Consider the following 18,637-nt stretch of genomic DNA (forward strand, 5'->3'; position numbering starts at 1 on the left):
ATAGCCAGAAGGTGGAAACAATCCAGACGTCTACCAACTGATGAATAAAATGTCATATATCCATACAATGGAATGTTAATTGGCCATAAAAAGAACAAAGCACTGATACATTAAAACCTTTAGGTTAAGTTAAAGAAGCAAGTGCTAGCAGACCACATAATGTATGATGGTATATACAGTGTCCAGAATAGAGAGATTTCTAGAGACAGAATGTAGGCTAGTGGTTACTTAGGGCTGGGTGGGATGGGGCATTTGGGAGGTGATGGTGGAGGGGTATGGTGTTTTGGTTTCTTCTTGGGCTGATGAAAATATTCTGAAATTGATAATGGTGATAGTTGCACATTCTGTGAATATACTAAAACCCACTGAATTGTGTGCTTTAAATGGATGAATTGTACAGTATGTGAATTACATCTCAGTAAAAGAAAATGTTAAAAAATAAGTACATAAAAATAAGAACTTTTTAAATAATGGAAGCGGAGAGCCCTACTGGAGGCAGGAGACGATGTGGCTCTTGCAGGAATTGGAGCAAATGGAGTACAGTGAGCAAGGGTGGGCTAAGCTGGGGTGCCTGGGTGACTCAGTTGGTTAAATGCCTGCTTTCGGCTCAGATTCATGATCTCGGGGTCCAGGGATCGAGTCCCGTATCGGGCTCCCTGCTGAGCAGGGAACTTGCTTCTTGCTTTTTTTCTCTCTCTCAAATAAATAATTAAAATCTTAAAAAAAAAAAAAGAGTAGACTAAGCTTCCATTCCTCCCTGCCGCATCTCTGTCTCTCTCCCCCTCTTTGGTTTGTATTGACAGGATTCAGAAGAGAATAAAACCAAAGGATTCGAATACTTACTGAAGGCAGCTGAAGCTGGCGACAGACAGTCCATGATCCTGGTGGCTCGGGCTTTTGACACGGGCCAGAACCTCAGCCCAGACAGGTACTGTGGCTGTCGCTCAGGCAGAGCTGGTGGGATGTTGGGCTGCGGGTGGGGGTTTCCCCTCAGTAGCAGCACAGACCCGGGTTCCCCAGTCCCAGGCTCCTACGGTGGACGAGATATTTCACCTCCCTGATCTCAGTCTCTTCATGGTGTGAAATGGGAATAATTAAAGAAACTGTATCCCAGGGTGGTTGTGTGAGGGTTAATTGAGATGATGCCTGTAATTCTCACTGTGCCTGGCAGATTCAGCGTGAGATAAATGATAGATAAATGATGGACCTCTTAACCATTATGTAAAAAGGTTTGCTTTCGATCCAGAGTGGTTGTCCCTAGATGATAGGATTAAGGGTGATTTAATTTCCTCTTTCTACTTTTATTTATTATTTTTTTAAAGAACACTTTTATTTATTTTTATTTTTATTTTTTTGAGAGAGAGTGTGTGGGGGAGGGGCAGAAGGAGAAGAAGAGCGAGAATCTCAGACTCCCCGATGAGCATGGAGCCCACGACTCTGAGATTGTGACCTGAGCCGAAATCAAAAGTGGTAGCTTAAACAACTGAGCCACCCAGACGCCCCTCTACTTTTATTTTTATTGTTTCTCACTTCGGAGAGGGAGAGGTGGGAGGGGAGCGAGCTCCAACGGTGGCTTAGGCCTGGTGTGAGTTTCCAGAGTGGCTCTGAGTCTCCTGGAGGCCACGACTCTGCAGGTGCCGGCACTTTTCCAGCTGTCTCCTTGGGCTCGGGGGCCAGGACTGCTTTCTGCAGTGGGAGGAAGAGAGCTTCACCTCATTTTCTTGGCTTAGCCAGTGGGAAGTCCCAGAGGTCCCAGCAGTGGAGACTATTTGGTGGAATGAAACTGGTCATTGGACCCATTGCTCAGCCCTGTGGACCCCACTGGATCACAGCTACTCCTGCTGTCCTCAGGAGCCCCTGGCTCCCTGGACGGGAGCAGGTGGGCACGTTTATTGTTTATACTGGACCTTCCCCCCTCTTTGGGCCAAGGTCTCATCTCCCTTCCCTGGGTTTAGGGAACATCAGGACTGTGGCTGTGTCATATCCAGCTCTCAGTGTTTAAAATGTCTCGCTACGTGACATCCTTCCTGTTCTGCATATCACGCAGCCCAAAAACGGATCAGATATCTGCTGTGTGACAATAATGCCCCCTTCTATTTGGACCGTACCTTCATATCTGTGATTATATCTCATTGAGAGCAAGAATCGGGTCTCCTTGCATCTCTCTAATCCCAGCGCTTACCGTGGGGCCTGGCTTAGTAGTCAAATGAATGAACCAACACTTCTCCCTGACGCAGACAGGGCAGGTCTTTTAGCCCCGTTACGTGGATGACTCGACTAGTTCTGAGAAGTGAGGGGACTTGCCCGTGGTCAGATAGCTAGCAAGTGACAGGGCCAAATCTTGGGTCTTCTCCCCTTTTCTCCAGTGTACTATGCATTGGCCTGCTCCTCAGTGGACTGGCGTGGAGAGGAGGTGAACCAAAACAACATGACATGGTTATGTCAGGTCAAATGCCAACATGTGTGATGCCCGTTGATGGCCGTGGGGGAGCCCAGCATGGGTGGGAGGGCCTGGAGCTGGACATTGAAGATTTGTCTCTGGGGTCTTTAGGAAGTCTTTGCTCTTGTATGTTTTCTCCTTATGCCTTTTGTTTACTTTTTACTTGGGATGATAGTGTTTTGTTTTATTTTTGATTGGTTAAGAATTTTTCTTTCAGATTTATTTATTTATTTATTTATTTATTTATTTATTTATGAGAATGAGAGAGAGCACAAGCAGGGGGAGCAGCAGAGGGAGAGAGAGAAGCAGATTCTCCACTGAGCAGGGAGCCCGATGTGGGGCTCGATCCTAGGACCCGGAGATCATGACCCGAGCTGAAAGCAGACGCTTAACCGACTCAGCCACCCAGGCGCCCCTGTTAAGAATTATTTAATATTAAGGCTATCAACTCCTAGGCATATGCTTCTCTTTTTAAAAAAAAATGTTTTTCAGGGATGGCTGCCATTACTCTGGGGGAGGGGGAGCGTATGTTCCACTCGACCATTGTACTGGGTTTGGGGCAACTGGTTTCTAATATTCGTGTAGTTAAATCTATCACAATTTTCTTTTATAGCTTCTGCTATAGTCATTTTCTTATTCTTCTTCCTCATTCCAAGCAGTTCCAGCCTCTTCCATTCAGGGAGCGTTAATTAAGGGCCAGCTCTGGGTAAGGCAGGGCCCCATGTAGGCCCAAATTTGCATTTATGTGGTTTCAGCCTTCTCAGAAGTTACCACTTAACACGGGAAGAAAAAGTCACTGGAAATTCCAAGGCAGGGTGGGCACCCTGACCACTGGGTGTAGAGTCGGGTGGGGGTGGGCAGGGAGAGATTAGGCCCTTTCTCTTCTTTCCCATGTAATGTGTTTGAGGCAGGTCTGCTTTGCCCTTCTAGATTGGGGAGGGTGAAAGCTGAAAAGAGTGAGATCATGTAGCTCAGTGACTTCCAGTCCACTGTTAAAACCCTAGTTTGTCAGGTATGTCACTGGTAATTTTCAAATTATTGGCCCTTTCTATGAAATAAAATGGAATCAGTGTCATCTCCCGAATCCCATCCCAGCCAGCCACGTGTTCACATTTCTTCCTTCAGACATTGAGGGAGGCTGAGCTATTTGCCAGGCCCTGGGAATGCCGCAGTGGACAAAACAAAGTTCCAGGCTTCTCGGAGTTTATGTCCTAGCCAGGGGAAACCGTGATACGCAAGTGAATAAGTAAACAGAATTACAGATTGAGGTGATTGTGGGAAATGGGGTGTTTGGGGATGGTGCCTCCAAAGAGGTGATGTATGAGCTGAGGTTGAGGGGATGAGGAGTCAGGTATGGAAGGACAAAGAATGAATGCTCCAAGCAGAGGGAGCAGCAGGTGTGAAGGCCCAGGGGCAGACAGGGTCTGGCATGTTCAGGGAGGAGAAGAGGGCCCAGCCAGTTCGGCATGGAAGGAGATTAATGAGAGTGTAGACAGGTGGAGCCAGGTCAGGTAGGGCCTCAGAGGAGAGGCCAGCAAATCATGGGAGCTGTGGCTCTTGGAATATTTCACGAGACCCATAGACTTTCTTATCTGCATTTCTCTTTGCTCTTTCCTGATGTGCTATACATAGTACTCACATGCTTAGTTAGTACACTCCAAGAAAAAGCCCGCTGCCCTGTTTGCTCTTTATTTCATGTTCAGATTTGCATGGAACCTGTGTCTGCCCTCGGTGGCTTGGCTGTTCCTGTGCTGTAGTAGGGAAAAAGAATTGACGGTAGAGGGGCAGAGCCAGAGAGAGAAGCCCACTGCTCTGGGGAGAGCCCTGTGTTGTGCTGGAGGAGAGCCAGAGCTGGCCAGCACAGGCAGAGGATAAGATGGGGCTGAGGGACTGCTGTTAGCTCGGGTGGTTCTGGAGGCCCTGGCAAAGGGTTCCCCACCCACCTCTTTTCCTGCCTGAGTCATAGGGCAGATTGGCTGGTGTCCCAGCCACTGCTAATGCTAGCCCATAGTGTGATTTTGTACTTACTAAAAAAAATGCCCCCTTCCTCAAGATACTGTACATCATCTGTTGGAAAATTGTGTAATATACCAATCTTGCTAGGGAAAGCTACCTGACAGATGTCTTCATACGTAAATGTACAATGTGAATGACACCCCTTAGATGTGGTAGCATTGGGTACTGTGGGTCATGAATCATAGGTGGTGGCCCCACTGGGATCCCTGACTTGTCCCTCCTGCTGATGGGCCTCTTCCCTCCTGCCCATTTCCTTGGTAACTTCGGACTTTTCCCTTGTATGCCCTGGAAGGTCCCAAGACTGGCCAGAGGCTCTGCACTGGTACAACACTGCCCTGGAGATGACAGACTGTGACGAGGGCGGTGAGTATGACGGGATGCAGGATGAGCCTCGGTACACGCTGCTGGCCAGGGAGGCTGAGATGCTGTTCACCGGCGGTTGCGGACTGGAGAAGGACCCACAGAGATCAGGTAGGGCCTGATGAACCAGCCCCTGTGTGGGGACAGGGCTAGGCCAGGAGGGCCATAGTGCCTGTCTCAGTGGGAATTACAGCAAGACACAAGACCGAGTCTCTTCATTCCTTGGAGAGGAGAAAGATTCCTACTGGCCCTGTGTGCCGGGCTGGATGCCCACGTGGTGCTGGTTTAGGAGGGGGCTTTATGGAGCTGGTATGCAGATGAACATTTTTATTTTAATGGTTACATATTAGGAGTTTGGTATTTCTACAGTTTTAAAAATTGAACTGACATTTCATTACATAAAATTCACCGTTTTTAAGTGTATGGTTCTGTGGCTTTTAATATATTTATCATATCGTGCAACCATCACCACTATTTAATTTCAGAACATTTCCATCACCTGGTAGCGGTGACTCCCCATTTCTTCCCTCTGTCCCTGGAAACCACCAACCTACTGCCTGTCTGTATGGATTTGCCTGTTCTAGATGTTTCATATAAATGGACTCATACAATATGTGGCCTTTTGTATCTGGCTTCCTTCACTTAGCATCATGTTTTCAGGGTTCATCCATGTTGTAACATGTATCAGTATGTCATTCCTTTTTATTACCAAACGATATTCCATCCTGTAAATACACCACATTTTCTTTATCCATTCATCAGTTGACCTGCATGTTATATATATATTTTTTCTGTTACATATTAAACATACTGGACTCCTGATTTCATAGGATGATCCTAAATTTAAAAGTTCAAAAGTGTTTTTTAATGTGGTATTAAAAAACAACAACCCCTAAGCAAGTAATAATGCAATTCTGGAATCCCTTATTTGAAATTTCTAAATCCAAAAAACTCTGAAAACCAAGTGTTTTTGTACACGTTGCACAGATTTCCTTGGAAGCAAAACTCTCCAGAACTGACACGAGGCTGTTAATAATCTTTATTTCTTCCCCTTTCATGCATTCCTCCCAATTAGTCTTGTAAAAATCCTCAGCCCGATTCTCATTGGCTCAAATGGAATCCCCCCACCCACCCCTAAACCAATCACTGAGCTCATTGAGATGGCTTACTCTGATTGGCTGTGTCTATGTCTGGATGTCTGATTGGCTATATGGAAGTCCCTATGGCCAAGTGGGAATGGGGAGAGTGCTTTGATTGGTTAGGCTTGAATCACGTGCCCACCCAGGTTCCACGGCGGGGGTAAGAGGATGAGGAGCTCAGGATGGCTGTTCCCAGGAAGGGGTCCGGGACACGGGACTGGCAAAAATGACAGGTGGTTCACCTCTTTGTGCCCCACTTTGCTCTTCTTCAGGCGACTTGTACACACAGGCAGCCGAGGCAGCGATGGAAGCCATGAAGGGCCGGCTGGCCAACCAGTACTACGAGAAGGCGGAGGAGGCCTGGGCGCAGATGGAGGAATAGCTTGCCAGGAAAACACTGCCGGCCAGTCCCAAGCAAAAAGGCTAAGACGGGGAGGGAAAAGACTTATTGACTTCTTTAGGGGTTTTTTGGCGGGAAAGGGCAAGTATTTTTACTGTGTTGTAAATCAACTTTTGTATTTCGTTTTTTGACTCTTGAAAATGTCTTTGCTATTGGCGAAGACTCTGCAGCTGTCCCTTAGGGCAGTATCTTGGGGAGTGGGGATTGAAAAAGCAGCCCAATGAACCAGCGTATTGTTTTGAGCTTTTTTGGGGGGGGCGGTCATGAGATATAAGAAAGTGCTTTTCTGCCATGAATTAGAAAAATAGGGCTTTGGGCTTTATTCGCCAGCTTTTTCAGGCTCTATTGAAATGAAATCTCAGGCCCACAGAACTTGTTTCCTGAATCATAATGGGGAAGGTAGAGCTGCAAATTAATTTTCCTTGGGGTGCGTATTATCATGACTTAGTGCAAAGCCATACTTCTCAGAGCATTTGGAAGCATGCATGGCATCGTTCTGTGGATGTGAGATTGTACGGTACCCAAGCCCCCTTCCGTTCTTGGCAAAGGCCCACACACTAACCGTTTGCTAATCTTGTAGTTTAATTTCCTTCCCAAATGCAACTGATTTTCTGGAATACAGCCAAATTCCGTTTTTTAGCATGCTTTCTGCAGTGGGCTTTAGAAAACAGATTGGATTTTTTTCGTATGCACACATTTACTACCTCTAACTTAGCTAGTGTGGAAGTGGGTGCGCCTCAAACATTTTACGTGTAAGAACCGAAATTTGGATTTGGAGCCTTTCCTCCAAGCAGACACATACTTCGCATCTCAGTGGCAGCATCCACAGTGTAACTAAAGTACTTTGTACAGTGTTCCTCTGTGTTTTCTTAGCATCTGACGTTCGTATGTAGGCTCTGTTCCCCAACCCCTGTCCTTGCCATTTTCTGCTTGAAGCTGGGCTGATTTTCTTGTAAATTGCAGCAGTACGATTTCAGCAGCGGCCCCTTGAGATTTATCTAAGATGTTTGAGGAAGAGAGGGCAAGAACTATAAACACTTAACTAATTCCAGTAGTTTCCCCAGGGCCAGAATGTGGCTCTGCATTTCATGAGCTTTCCCCTTAAAAGGAGTAAGATTTAATACCAGTATGATTTCAGCCGGTGTGTCAAGGCAAAGAACACACACTGCTTTGATCAAGCCCAGGTGCTAAAGCAGCCTCTCTTTCTGTGTTAAAAAGTGAAAACCAAACAAGCAGAATGTGGCATAGAAACCGTTCTTATCTGTCCATTAAAACAGCTCTTTCAGCACAATACTGTTAAGTGCTGTGGAGTCCTGAACCTGGGCCAGCATCTGAACCTTTGGTTCTAAAGTTCAGGGTGTGCACAGGTGGAAAAAATCAAGCTGACTCCGAGTTGCCCTTGGAAAAAATCCTTTAGACCACCTGTAAGTTACAGTATCCCTCATTTTTGCATATGGATTCACCACAACAAGCTTCCTTTACAGGTTGGGACAGATCACCCTTTTTTCATTTGCAGCCAGTCAAGAAAGTTGGCTTGTGTTAGGTTTTTCATCTGTGTATTTTAAACCCGTGCATCTAGTTAAATTGCATATGGTAAACGTACATGAGAAGCAGCTTGATTGTAACTTATCTCTTACCTCTGGTAAAAGGCCAGATAGTAAATATTGTAGGCTTTGTAGGTCATAGGGTCTCTGTTGTAACTACTCAGCCCTGCTGTTGTGAAGAAACACCAAGGAACAGTACCTAAATGAATGAGCTTGGCTGGTGTTCCAATAAAACTTTATTTACCAGAACAGGCTGCCTAGGCAGTAGTTTGCCAACTCCGGCTCCAGTCCTTGACTAAGGGTCACTATAGTGTGCTCTGAAGCCAGAAGCTGTCTCAGCGTTACAGCTTTCAGTGCTCAAAAACACAGTGCCTTGGCAGAGTGAGCACTCGATAAACGGTAAACGTGTGAGCAAATGGAGAGCCAGCCCTACTCACAGCACCTAATCCGAGGCGCCAAGTCTTCCAACCAGTAACAATTTGTTGTCTGAATTGGCTTGTGATGTCACCCCTCCAGTTCCAACCCACCCACCTCCATGGCCTTAACTCAGCCACCTTATCTTCCAGGAGGCTGGGATGGCCTGGATACATAGCTAAGCAAATGCTTATTCAGGACCAGTGAGAGTCAAATGATCTGCAAGAGGCCGAGATCCTTCTGAGCCAGTAGGAAAACTTCTCCCACCTTCAAAACCTAGTTTTGTGCCTGCTAAAGCTGGTTAGGGCATCTTTTTTTTTTTTTTTCCCCATAGATTCTGGGCATGCAAAAACAAAAGACAACCCCAGGACATTCCAGCCCAATTGGGAAGACATCAGAGACCATCATCAAGGGCAGGTGAAGGTTCAGGAGAACAGTCTGGGATATAGTCCTATATCTTCCATCGTAGATGGAGAAACCAAGGTTTTGAAAGATAGACTCTCAACAGTGACCCTGCTGGTTAGCTAGCTGTAGCTAGGATTTGAAAGGCGCTGTTATTTAGAGGATCCCGGGAATAAAATTTAAAATAAGACTAGAGTGTAATGTCCCTCTCGGGTTTGCTTTAGGTTTTTTGTTTTTGTTTTTTTTTTAAGCAGACTTTATGGATGTAAGAAGGAAAAAAAAAAAATCCCAAACCCCAGGGCATCTGAATATCCCTTCCCCTGAGGCACTGTGGGAATTCATCATCAAATGCGAACTTGGGGAACCAAGCCAGGTAAAGTGTCCTCGTTGCTGTCTTAGTGACTTCCTTTCATCCCAGCACATTTTTCTGCCCTACTGGACATGATTTATAAATCAACACGTTTACAAAGGTATATGCAGCTTGTGTGGGGGAAAAGAGACAAAATATGGATATTCTCTGCATGGATTTGTGCCTGTTAACTCCTGTTTCTAGTCTCAAGGTAACCGTTTAACCTAGACAAGGTGGACTCTGGGTGGGACCCAGAGAAGTGGCCTGTGTTATATGTTTATGTTTGCATATGTACTCAGTTCATGTTGTCTTTTCAAATAAAGTGGTCTCTTTGTTTCTGGTCTCAAATTCAAATGCCTCGTAGTAACATGGGACAGAGTGGCTGCCCGGATGAAGCAGCTGTCTGGGAACCCAGGCTCCGTCTGAAAGGAGCAGCTGGGATAGAGCTCCAAGTGATTGTCACCATGAGAAGCGTGCGGGCGCCATGTCGCCCCGTTTTCCAGTCTCTGAAGAGCTGCTGAAATTGGATTTGTTAATGCGAGTTCTCCTGATTTTTAATATTTCCAATAAATTGTAATTTTTAAAAAAAAATTTCGTCTAGATTTGGCCCTGTGCTGTCCTTTTGCTTTAAAGTATGTGAACCTTTATTTTCCTCCCCTGATTCTTCTCATCCATAAAACAAAGAATAATCTTTATACTTTGAAGTTGTCATCCGCCTCAGAGAAGATAATGCATGTTAAAGATGTTTTGTGATCCAGAACTTAAGAAAATCTTGGTCACCGGTATGATCGTTTGGTTTCAAACTAATGCTTTTTCAACTTAAAGAAATGTGAACTTATGCATAGTACACTGAAGTCACATATTTAGGTCCATTGGCTTCCTGAGGCCCCACTAAAATGACAGGAAAGAGATTTTCCTAGTGGCATAAGCCCATGAGGCTGGAAAGCAGAAGATTATAATTGAATTAGCACTGAGAACGCCGCCACCCCCAAAGGCTGAGGCATTGGCACCTGGAACCTCTGGAAGGAGAGGGGAAAATGAAATGGGGCTAAAAACACAGGGTCCGTTGAAAGACTTAAAGGATCAGACCACTAGACCTGTTCACCTGCCCTGTGTAGCGAGGCTGCTGCCTGTCCATCACCCTGCAGAAGCCTGGGAGGCCAGGCACAGTAAAGTCTGACTGCTCTACAGAAAAGAGGGTTAGGGGGAAGTTTCCATATTGGCTGTAAAGGCTTCACCAGCCGCCTTTTCCTCCTTTGCTGCCAGGCATTGGCAACCTGACTTTGACCCTCCTGGCAGAAGGCAGACAACTGGAGAAAGCCCTAGGGAATCTGAGATGAACTACTTAAAAGTCCTTCCTCCTAAGGAAACTGGCTGGAGGGAGCACCTCACTGGAAAGACCTCAAGCCACCAAACCCCACATCCACAGGAATTCCCACACCTTTTAGAGGCCCATTTTTAAAAACTTGAATAGCCGGCCAAAGATCCCTGTGTAAGGACCCGTAAGCATTTCACACAAAAGACGCCAGAACCAATCAACAGAAGAGACCATCTTGGAGCAAACGAAATGCAAGAAGGAGGATACCTTAAGAAACAAAAAGCTATGGTTAGTTTCCTTAGCTAAGATATTGCAGGGGTGGGGTGCCTGGGTGGCGCAGTGGGTTAGGCGTCTGACTCCTGGTTTCAGCTCAAGTCATGATTTCAGAGTTCTGGGGGCGAGACACATTGGGCTTGGTGCTCAGCGTGGACTCTGAGATTCTCTCTCTCTCTCTCTGCCCCTCCTGCTCATGCTGTCTCTAAAATAAACACAATCTTAAAAAAAAAGATATTGCAGGGGTGCCTGGCTGGTTCAGTGGGTGGAGTGAGTGACTCTTCCTCTCCGGGTTGTTACAAGCCCCGTGTGGAGTGTAGAGATTACTTAAAAATCTTAAAATTTTTTTTTCGCATCCATGAAAAGAACAGATGCAATTCTAAAAATTCACACAACAAAAGAGCTCTTGTAAATTGAGTGTATTCTTACAGAAATGAGTAACTTAAAGGGTTGGAAAATAATGGAAGAGCTCTCCCAGGAAGTGGAACATCAATGATGTTTTTTGGAGTAGTGCTGTTGGGGTCCAGAGCCGAAGGCCAAGAAAGGATCCTTGAGATGTCTTCGGTGCAAAAAAAGGTGATTAAGTCTGGGGACAGAGCTGCTGCTGCCCTAGGATTGTGAAGAGCAACCGATGATACATTTTGGGGTTGGGGGAAGTAAAGATAAGGGAAGTTCCAAAAGGATTTTCATACGCTAAAGAAGACGCACAGGATACTTGCTTTGTCAGTCCAAGGTGGTTTTTCTCTCTAGCAAGTCACTGACATTAAGACAGTTGGGAGCTCCTTGGAGGAACTGTTAACACTCTGCCTGCCTCAAGTATTTGTCAACGGTCTGCAGGTTTTAAGGGCATTTAATTTTATCTGCACTTCCTTCTGTGTTTGTTTCCCACGTTGTCAACAAAAAACCCCAAAAAGATGAAAAATGTGTTAGAAAATTCTGAATCAGAGGAACAGGCAAACCAAGCTGTACGGTATTCTATAATGAAACACTTAAAATTGTTATTACTTTTGCTTTGTGGAGAAATTAGCTAAGAACAGCCCAAGATTATATATGTGCGGGGTTTTTTTTTAATCTTTATCTTTTATTTATTGTTTTATCTTTAATCTCTGCACCCACACAAGGCTTGAACTCACAACCCCAAAACCAATAGTCATATGCTCTTCCAACTGAGCCAGCCAGGTACCCCTGTATGTTTTTTGGGGTTTGTTTTGTTTTAACGATCTTTCCCTTGGCCGTTTAAAATTTGGGACCAGAGTTCTAAGATTTTCTTTTCCTAGATAAGATTTTCATGCAGGCTTTTAATAGAAATTGAACTTGCATGTAGGTATAGTTGTCATTTTTACTAAATTATATTTGGCATGTGTTGATTAAAATTTAAAGAAGTGAACTCAGTCCTACCAGTATACAAATCATTTAGCAGTAAGCAAATACTTTTCACTGCAATACAGTGAGAGTTCCAGAAAGGTTTGGTTTCTTTCCTTCTACCTTGACATACTTACGAGTATTTCAGGTCACCAAAAGGAGCTCCTAAGTCTCGTTAGGACTGGGTCTGGTATTTTCCTTTTATGAACCATTTGAAACACTCACTTGTTTTTCTTCCTACATGCTTCTTTTTTATTTAATGCACATTTTTAGTTTTCCCAATTATAAACTAAATTCTGGAGAAATGGAGCTCCTAATATTAAGTAGTATCTATTAGAAAAAAACAAGTGTAATAGTCTTTTTTTTTTTTTTAAGATTTTATTTATTTATTTGACAGAGATAGAGACAGCCAGCGAGAGAGGGAACACAAGCAGGGGGAGTGGGAGAGGAAGAAGCAGGCTCATAGCGGAGGAGCCCGATGTGGGACTCGATCCCAGAACACTGGGATCACGCCCTGAGCCGAAGGCAGATGCTTAACCGCTGTGCCACCCAGGCGCCCCACAAGTGTAATAGTCTTAATTTTAAAAAAATATTTTTTTTCTTTGAAGTCTGGGAGCCTAACATAGGAGTTTGAGAAAGGGAAGAGAATCTTTAAAAAAAAAACTCAGGAATATTTCTCAGAACTGAAGAATGTATGTTTTCCGGAATAACAGGGCTCATGACTACCTAACACAGTGAATAAAATGAGACCTATGCCAAGATTCATCTTCGTGAAATTTCAGAACACCAAGGACAAAGGATCCTGGAAGCTTCCATAGGGAAAGAACCAGTTTCAAAGGATGGAGAATCACAATGACATCAGACATCATCTCAACAGTAACATTGGAAGTTGGGAGATGATGCCTTCTAAATTCTGGGGGAAATGCTCTTAACACACACTCATATGCCCAAACTATTAACCAAGTACAAGGATAGAATAAAGACATTTTCAGACCTATAAATCCTCAAAAGAATTAATCTTTCATGTACTCTTTCTCCAGAAGACACTGGAAGATTTGCTCTATCAAAGGAGGGCTAGCGTGTGTGGGAATAACAAGAAAATGCATGGGCTCCAGCACCAGACTGAGGTGAAATCAGACCCCCGAGGGTGAGGGATGAGCCCAACATGGTGGCCTTGCCCTAAACTTAAGAGTTTATAGTCCTGGGGGGGGGCACCTGGCTGGCTCAGTCGGTAGAGCATGCAACTGTTGATCTTGGAGTCTTGAATTTGAGCCCCATGTTGAGAGTAGAGTTTACTTAAAAAAAAAAAAAAGTTTATGGCCTGGTAAGGGTCTATGGGAGAAATGTCTTCAAGAAACTGAAGCAATAGAATACCCTCTATGTCTGTGTGGCAAGGATGGACAATCTGAAGTTAAGTTAGGTACGAATTCATAGACGCTAGATACATTTTATTTCTCGGGCAATTGTTAACTATAAACATTTTCCAGAAAAGGCAAAATAATAGTTGAGTGTATGGCTAACCTCAAACTTAGTGAGTGCCCCTTAGTAATAATTACCACCCAAATGAAATCACAATATGGGTATTTGGAGGACTGGGGTCGGGAGTGTTTTCAATGGTAGAAGTAGGGATGGTTACGGTTCAATTTTTACCTTCCTTGGTAGGAAGCCAGTCAGGAATGTCCAAAACAAAAACCTCCCCAAAACAAAAGTAATGTGAGCGTATTGTTTAGACATTTGGTGGTAAATATCAGAAGAATCAGTCGAAAGCTGAAATTGGTTGCCTAGGGCAGAAGGGGCAGGCGTACTGCTGATTTTGATAACAAGCCTTATAGAATTGATATACACATGTATGGCTTTGATAAAGTGATCAAAGTAAGAATTCAGGGGCTTCTGGGTGGCTCAGTCAGTTAAGCATCTGCCTTTGGCTCAGGTCATGATCCCAGGGTCCTGGGATGGATCGAGCCCCGCGTGAGGATGCTGCTTCTCCCTCTCCTTCTGTGCTCTTTCTCTCTCTCAAATAAGTAAATAAATAATCTTTTTTTAAAAATTTAAAATAGCCACCAAGTTAAAAATACCAAATTAAATTTGCTAAGTTAAAACTTCACGATAGTAATTAATGTATTGAGCGTCTACTATGTCTTATCGAATGTAAGACAGCACCGATCTTAAGATGTACCACTATTTTATGAATCAGTAAGTTAAAAAAAAAAAAAACTGAAAATGACCACCTGTCATTGGTCACAGGATGCAGGTCAATTGTAGAGATATTAAAATGAGAAACACAAGTCTTAGCAATGATATACAGTATGTCAGACATTGGGCTGGGCACATACAGTTCTAACTCTGCAACAAACTATTACTGTATTATCGTGACCATTTCACAGATGAGAAAAAGGAGGCTTAAATGTGGTCCTCTGGCAAAACCATTTGCCAAGAATGTTTTCATTAATCAAGAAGGAAAGTTGGAAGGTTCTAAGATCAGGTATCATCAATGTTCCAACATAAACAATGACAACTGAGGCTGCTGTGTTATCCCCGTGACCCACCAGCACCTTCTTGGGACACCAGGAGCTTGTTTGCAAAACTGAAACATAGACGAATTGAGGAAGCCCCCCCGCCCCCCCAGCAGCGGAGCCTGCAGCTGTATGTGTGACTAAACACAGGACATCTCACTCGGGCCTGTCAACTTAGATGGATCTTTGTGTGGTCAAGGTGTCAGGTGATGCATGTCCCAGTTTACCAGGGAGAGCCCTAGTTCACGCCCGTGCCCTAGTTTTTCTTCCAATTAAGCATTTGTTCCAGGAAGGAAAAAAAAAAAAAGTGCTCTGGGCACCGTGCTAAGGGTGTATGCTCTGCACACAACTGAAGTGTGTCTCCTACAAGAGCAAAGTTCTTTTTTGGGAAGCTTATGTGATGATGCGGTTGCCTTGGTTGTTGGTAACTCAGTGCTGGCTAACTTTAGCAAAGAAGCCATTTGGGGAAAGGAAGCAACTTAGAGAATGGAAAAAATGGAAAGAATCAGGCCTCAGAAAGAGAGAGGTACGAGGGCGAGCGTGTGGCTCGAGGAAGCAGAAGGTAACAGGTGGTCTGGAAGTTCAGTTTAGCGCCGAATTGAGGGCTACGGAGGGCCAGAGTCAGAGTCAGCGTCCCAGGCTAAAGCCTCTGATTGGCCTAATTGGGCCTTGTGCCCGCCCCCTTAGCGATTTGATTGACCGTTCCTCTTAGACCACAGGCAAGAGTGTTTCCCAAAGGAAAAATCAGTATTGGAACCAGAAAATGGGGGAAAGGCTTCTGGGAAAGCAAAACAACAGGTTCTCACCCAGAGTATTCCCTTTGGGGAGGAAGAGGAAAAGGGCCCTGAAGCTTAGAGGGGAGTGTTAAAGGAAACTTTTCAGATGGTTTTGTTGTAAGCCTATGTCAAAATTGTATTACAACCTTGCTGCAAGTGTGGGTCCTCTAGGAGGCTAATTCAAAGATTCATAATTAGCAGGAAAATTTTCAAAAGATTTACTTTTTATTACAGTAGCACCTGTAAAAATCGCACAATTTTAGTGTACAGTTTGATGAACTTTGGAACATTTTCAGCACCCCAGAAAGCTCCCTTGGGTCTTCCCAGGCAATATACCCCCACCCACTGCACCCGGCACAAGGTGACCACTTTTTAGCCTCTATCCTGGTAGACACAGTCTATAGGACAAGAATGATTAAATCAAAAAGAAAAGAATGTTCGGTAAAAGTGCACTATGCTCTTGACTGACAGATGACCATCAGTAGGGTTCGCAGAAAACTAGCTTCGAATTACGAGTCTCAATGCTATTAAATTTCATAAGAAGAAGCTTAAGCATTTTATGAGGAATGTTCATTTCTTTCCAGAAAGTTTCATGCAGAGAGGTTTGGTCTCTGTCCAGGTTTGGTCTCCATCCAGGAGCAAGGGAGAGAAGAATGGTGGGGATCCAGGACTGAGTCCCCACGCCCATCATCACTGCCCGCAGCTGAGGGCTTATGATATAGAGGCAGCCAGCCTTTACCTGACAGTCCCTAGATTGGGGGTGAAGGACAAATGGGCAGTATTTGATCTGTGGTGCTTCCTCCCTCCACCTGCCCCATTAACCAGGGGCAGAGAAGTAGGCACGCCAAGGGATGGCCAGGATTTCAGCCCTTCCCTCCATCCACCCCTAAAGCTGCTGGGACCCTGTGGATCCTGGGATTCTGATGCAACATTCTGCTTCTCCTTTTTATTAGTTTCACATCTGATTGTCACAGACAGCTGTGTAAGGGGGCTGCAAGACTGCAAGAAACTCCCCAAGGGAGGCCCTGGGCTCCGCCTTTCAGAATCAGCCTGCATCTGTGTAGGCTCCCTGTTAAGCACCCCATTCAGTATGTATTAGTAGGGACAGACCTGAATTGTTCCAGAATATTCTGTCAGAAATATCTCTAACTTCGTTTGAGCCCCTACCATACTGGCAGGGGGGGGGGGGTTATTTCTTACAAAGCACAGCTACCAGGTAGCACCAGCTTGAGCAGAACAGGGCCATTTATTACAATGATACAAGGATGTCTCCACGAATGTGAATCCCACTGGGTCCTAGGAAGGGTCTTGAGCTGGGAGCCAGAAAACCCTCAGGATTTCTCTGTGACTCTGTGCTTCTCATTGTATCATTCTTTTTTCCCCCCATGCACTGGCTTCCTCTACTTCTCTGATCTATTTCACAAAATATGGCTACCCCAAATCTCCCTTTCTCCCTTGTTCCAGTCATTGTTAGACACTAATGCTTTACACTCTAACACTGAAAACAGCCAAATTAACAAATCAGGAAATCACCATGTCTCAGTTCAGATTCTCAAAAGAGAAGTGATTGGTTTGACCTGAGTCCTCTATCTACCACAGAGCCACCTGGCCATGGTATGACAGGGTCAGGGGGGCACAAAGGTGACTGCCAGGGATCCATTCTCTGGGCTGGTCAGGCAATTCTTAGAAAAGCGAAATTAGGCAGATATTACAGCAATTATCCCTCACCATGGGGATATTTCCTTTTGGAAAACCCAGCACACAACTGACAAAGTCCCTCCTAGTACTAAAACACTGCAACGAGATGAATGCTTCTATTGATCTTAAGGACTATTCCTCATTTAGCTTTGAATGCCTTACAATGGCTAGCCTGTGTCTTCAATAGATGGCTGCTTCTATATTTTTAAAAAATTCCTTTAAAAGCAACAAACTCTCCTGATGCAATGAAACCTTTGCATATCAATATTTATGTTAAAGGTGGATGGGGAAAAAAACTGAGTTGAGGAGGAATTGAAGATAAGGAGAGATATGGAATGCCCAAATGTGAGGGTGTGTGCCAACTCAATATTAACCAGAAACTTAAATATAACAATATAATATGAACAACTTAAATGTCTGTATTCACATCTTGGAATAAAATCTATATGCATTAAGAGACCTCATAATGTTGGAGTAAAAGAACAAGTTTCAGAATGATCTTGGCACAATAATATTTATGAAAATGGAAAACATACAGAAGACCAGTATATATATTGTTCATGAGAATATATGTATATATACACACACAAATGTATGTATCTATAGGTATAAATATATAGATAGGAAATTATGAAAAATGGATGGAATACACATCAAATCATAATAATAGTCATAGCCAAGGGAGGATGTTTGGGAAGGAGGTTTTATTTTTAATTTGTAATGGTCCAGTATATTTTTATTTTTAAAAATTTTTAATGATCTAGTATATTTTTAAATGGATTTTTAAAAGGACAGCATATTCATATCGTTTCCTGAATAACCTTTAATGGAAAGTATGTACATAGGAAAAGAATTGGAAGTGAAATGCCACAATATTAGATGGTAGGAATATGGGTGTTCATTTTTTTCCTTGCATTTTTCCTGTATTTTTAAATATTTATTTCCATCAACATGGTTAGATATTTTAAAAGTTTATTTGGGCGAAAAAACAGTTGCAGATCAAGGGTAATAGTATGATAATATTTATGTAAAAACCCGTACACAATAAAAACAAAGCATCAATTCTCTTTGGATATCTATATACCCATATGAATATATCCAAAAATATCCACATAAATTCACAGCAAAAAATCCGGATGGATAGATACTAAGCTGATAATGATGGTTACCTCTGTGGATGGGACTTAGGGTCAAAGGTAAAAGAGCATTTGTACCTTATCTGAAAAGTTTTAATATTTTGTAATACTTCACTTATTATTGGAGTAACTAAAAATTAACACACATAACTTTTCAGAGAAAACTGCTTACAGCAGCTCCCCCGGTTTGGTCTTCGGAGCCCCTGGGGGGAATTACTGCTGGAATCCATCATTTCTCCGGAGATAACGGAGATACGTGACCCCTCCAGAGGGCTCCGGGTTAAACAGCTGACTCAGAACACGGATTCTTAAACTGCTTTTCGCTCTAAAACCTATTTGGGACAAATCTGGGTGTAATTATTGGAGCAAATATTTTCTCTTAAATACATGACATTTTCAAAATAAGTCCACCAAAATCACGTAAAACACGAGAAACGTCAGTGAAATTTGCTCTGTAAAGCATTAAGTAGTCTCTCGGAAGAAGTCTGTTTCAACCG

At 43.8% G+C, this 18,637-nt stretch overlaps 1 protein-coding gene across 7 annotated transcripts in view; it reads left to right on the forward strand.

The window, feature by feature from the left end:
• Nucleotides 1-9,655, forward strand: part of EEF2K (eukaryotic elongation factor 2 kinase) — a 76,586-nt gene extending 66,931 nt beyond the window's left edge. For all 7 annotated transcript variants that reach the window (XM_048224630.2, XM_026515585.4, XM_048224627.2 and 4 more), the window contains 3 exons: nucleotides 804-928; nucleotides 4,749-4,927; nucleotides 6,228-9,655. In XM_048224630.2, coding sequence (XP_048080587.1) covers nucleotides 804-928; nucleotides 4,749-4,927; nucleotides 6,228-6,337 — 414 coding nt within the window. In that variant the 3' untranslated portion in view covers nucleotides 6,338-9,655. The remainder of the gene's footprint in view (nucleotides 1-803; nucleotides 929-4,748; nucleotides 4,928-6,227) is intronic.
• Nucleotides 9,656-18,637: the final 8,982 nt, after the last annotated feature.

This window comes from Ursus arctos, unplaced genomic scaffold (assembly GCF_023065955.2).
Source record: "Ursus arctos isolate Adak ecotype North America unplaced genomic scaffold, UrsArc2.0 scaffold_2, whole genome shotgun sequence".
NCBI lineage: Eukaryota > Metazoa > Chordata > Mammalia > Carnivora > Ursidae > Ursus > Ursus arctos.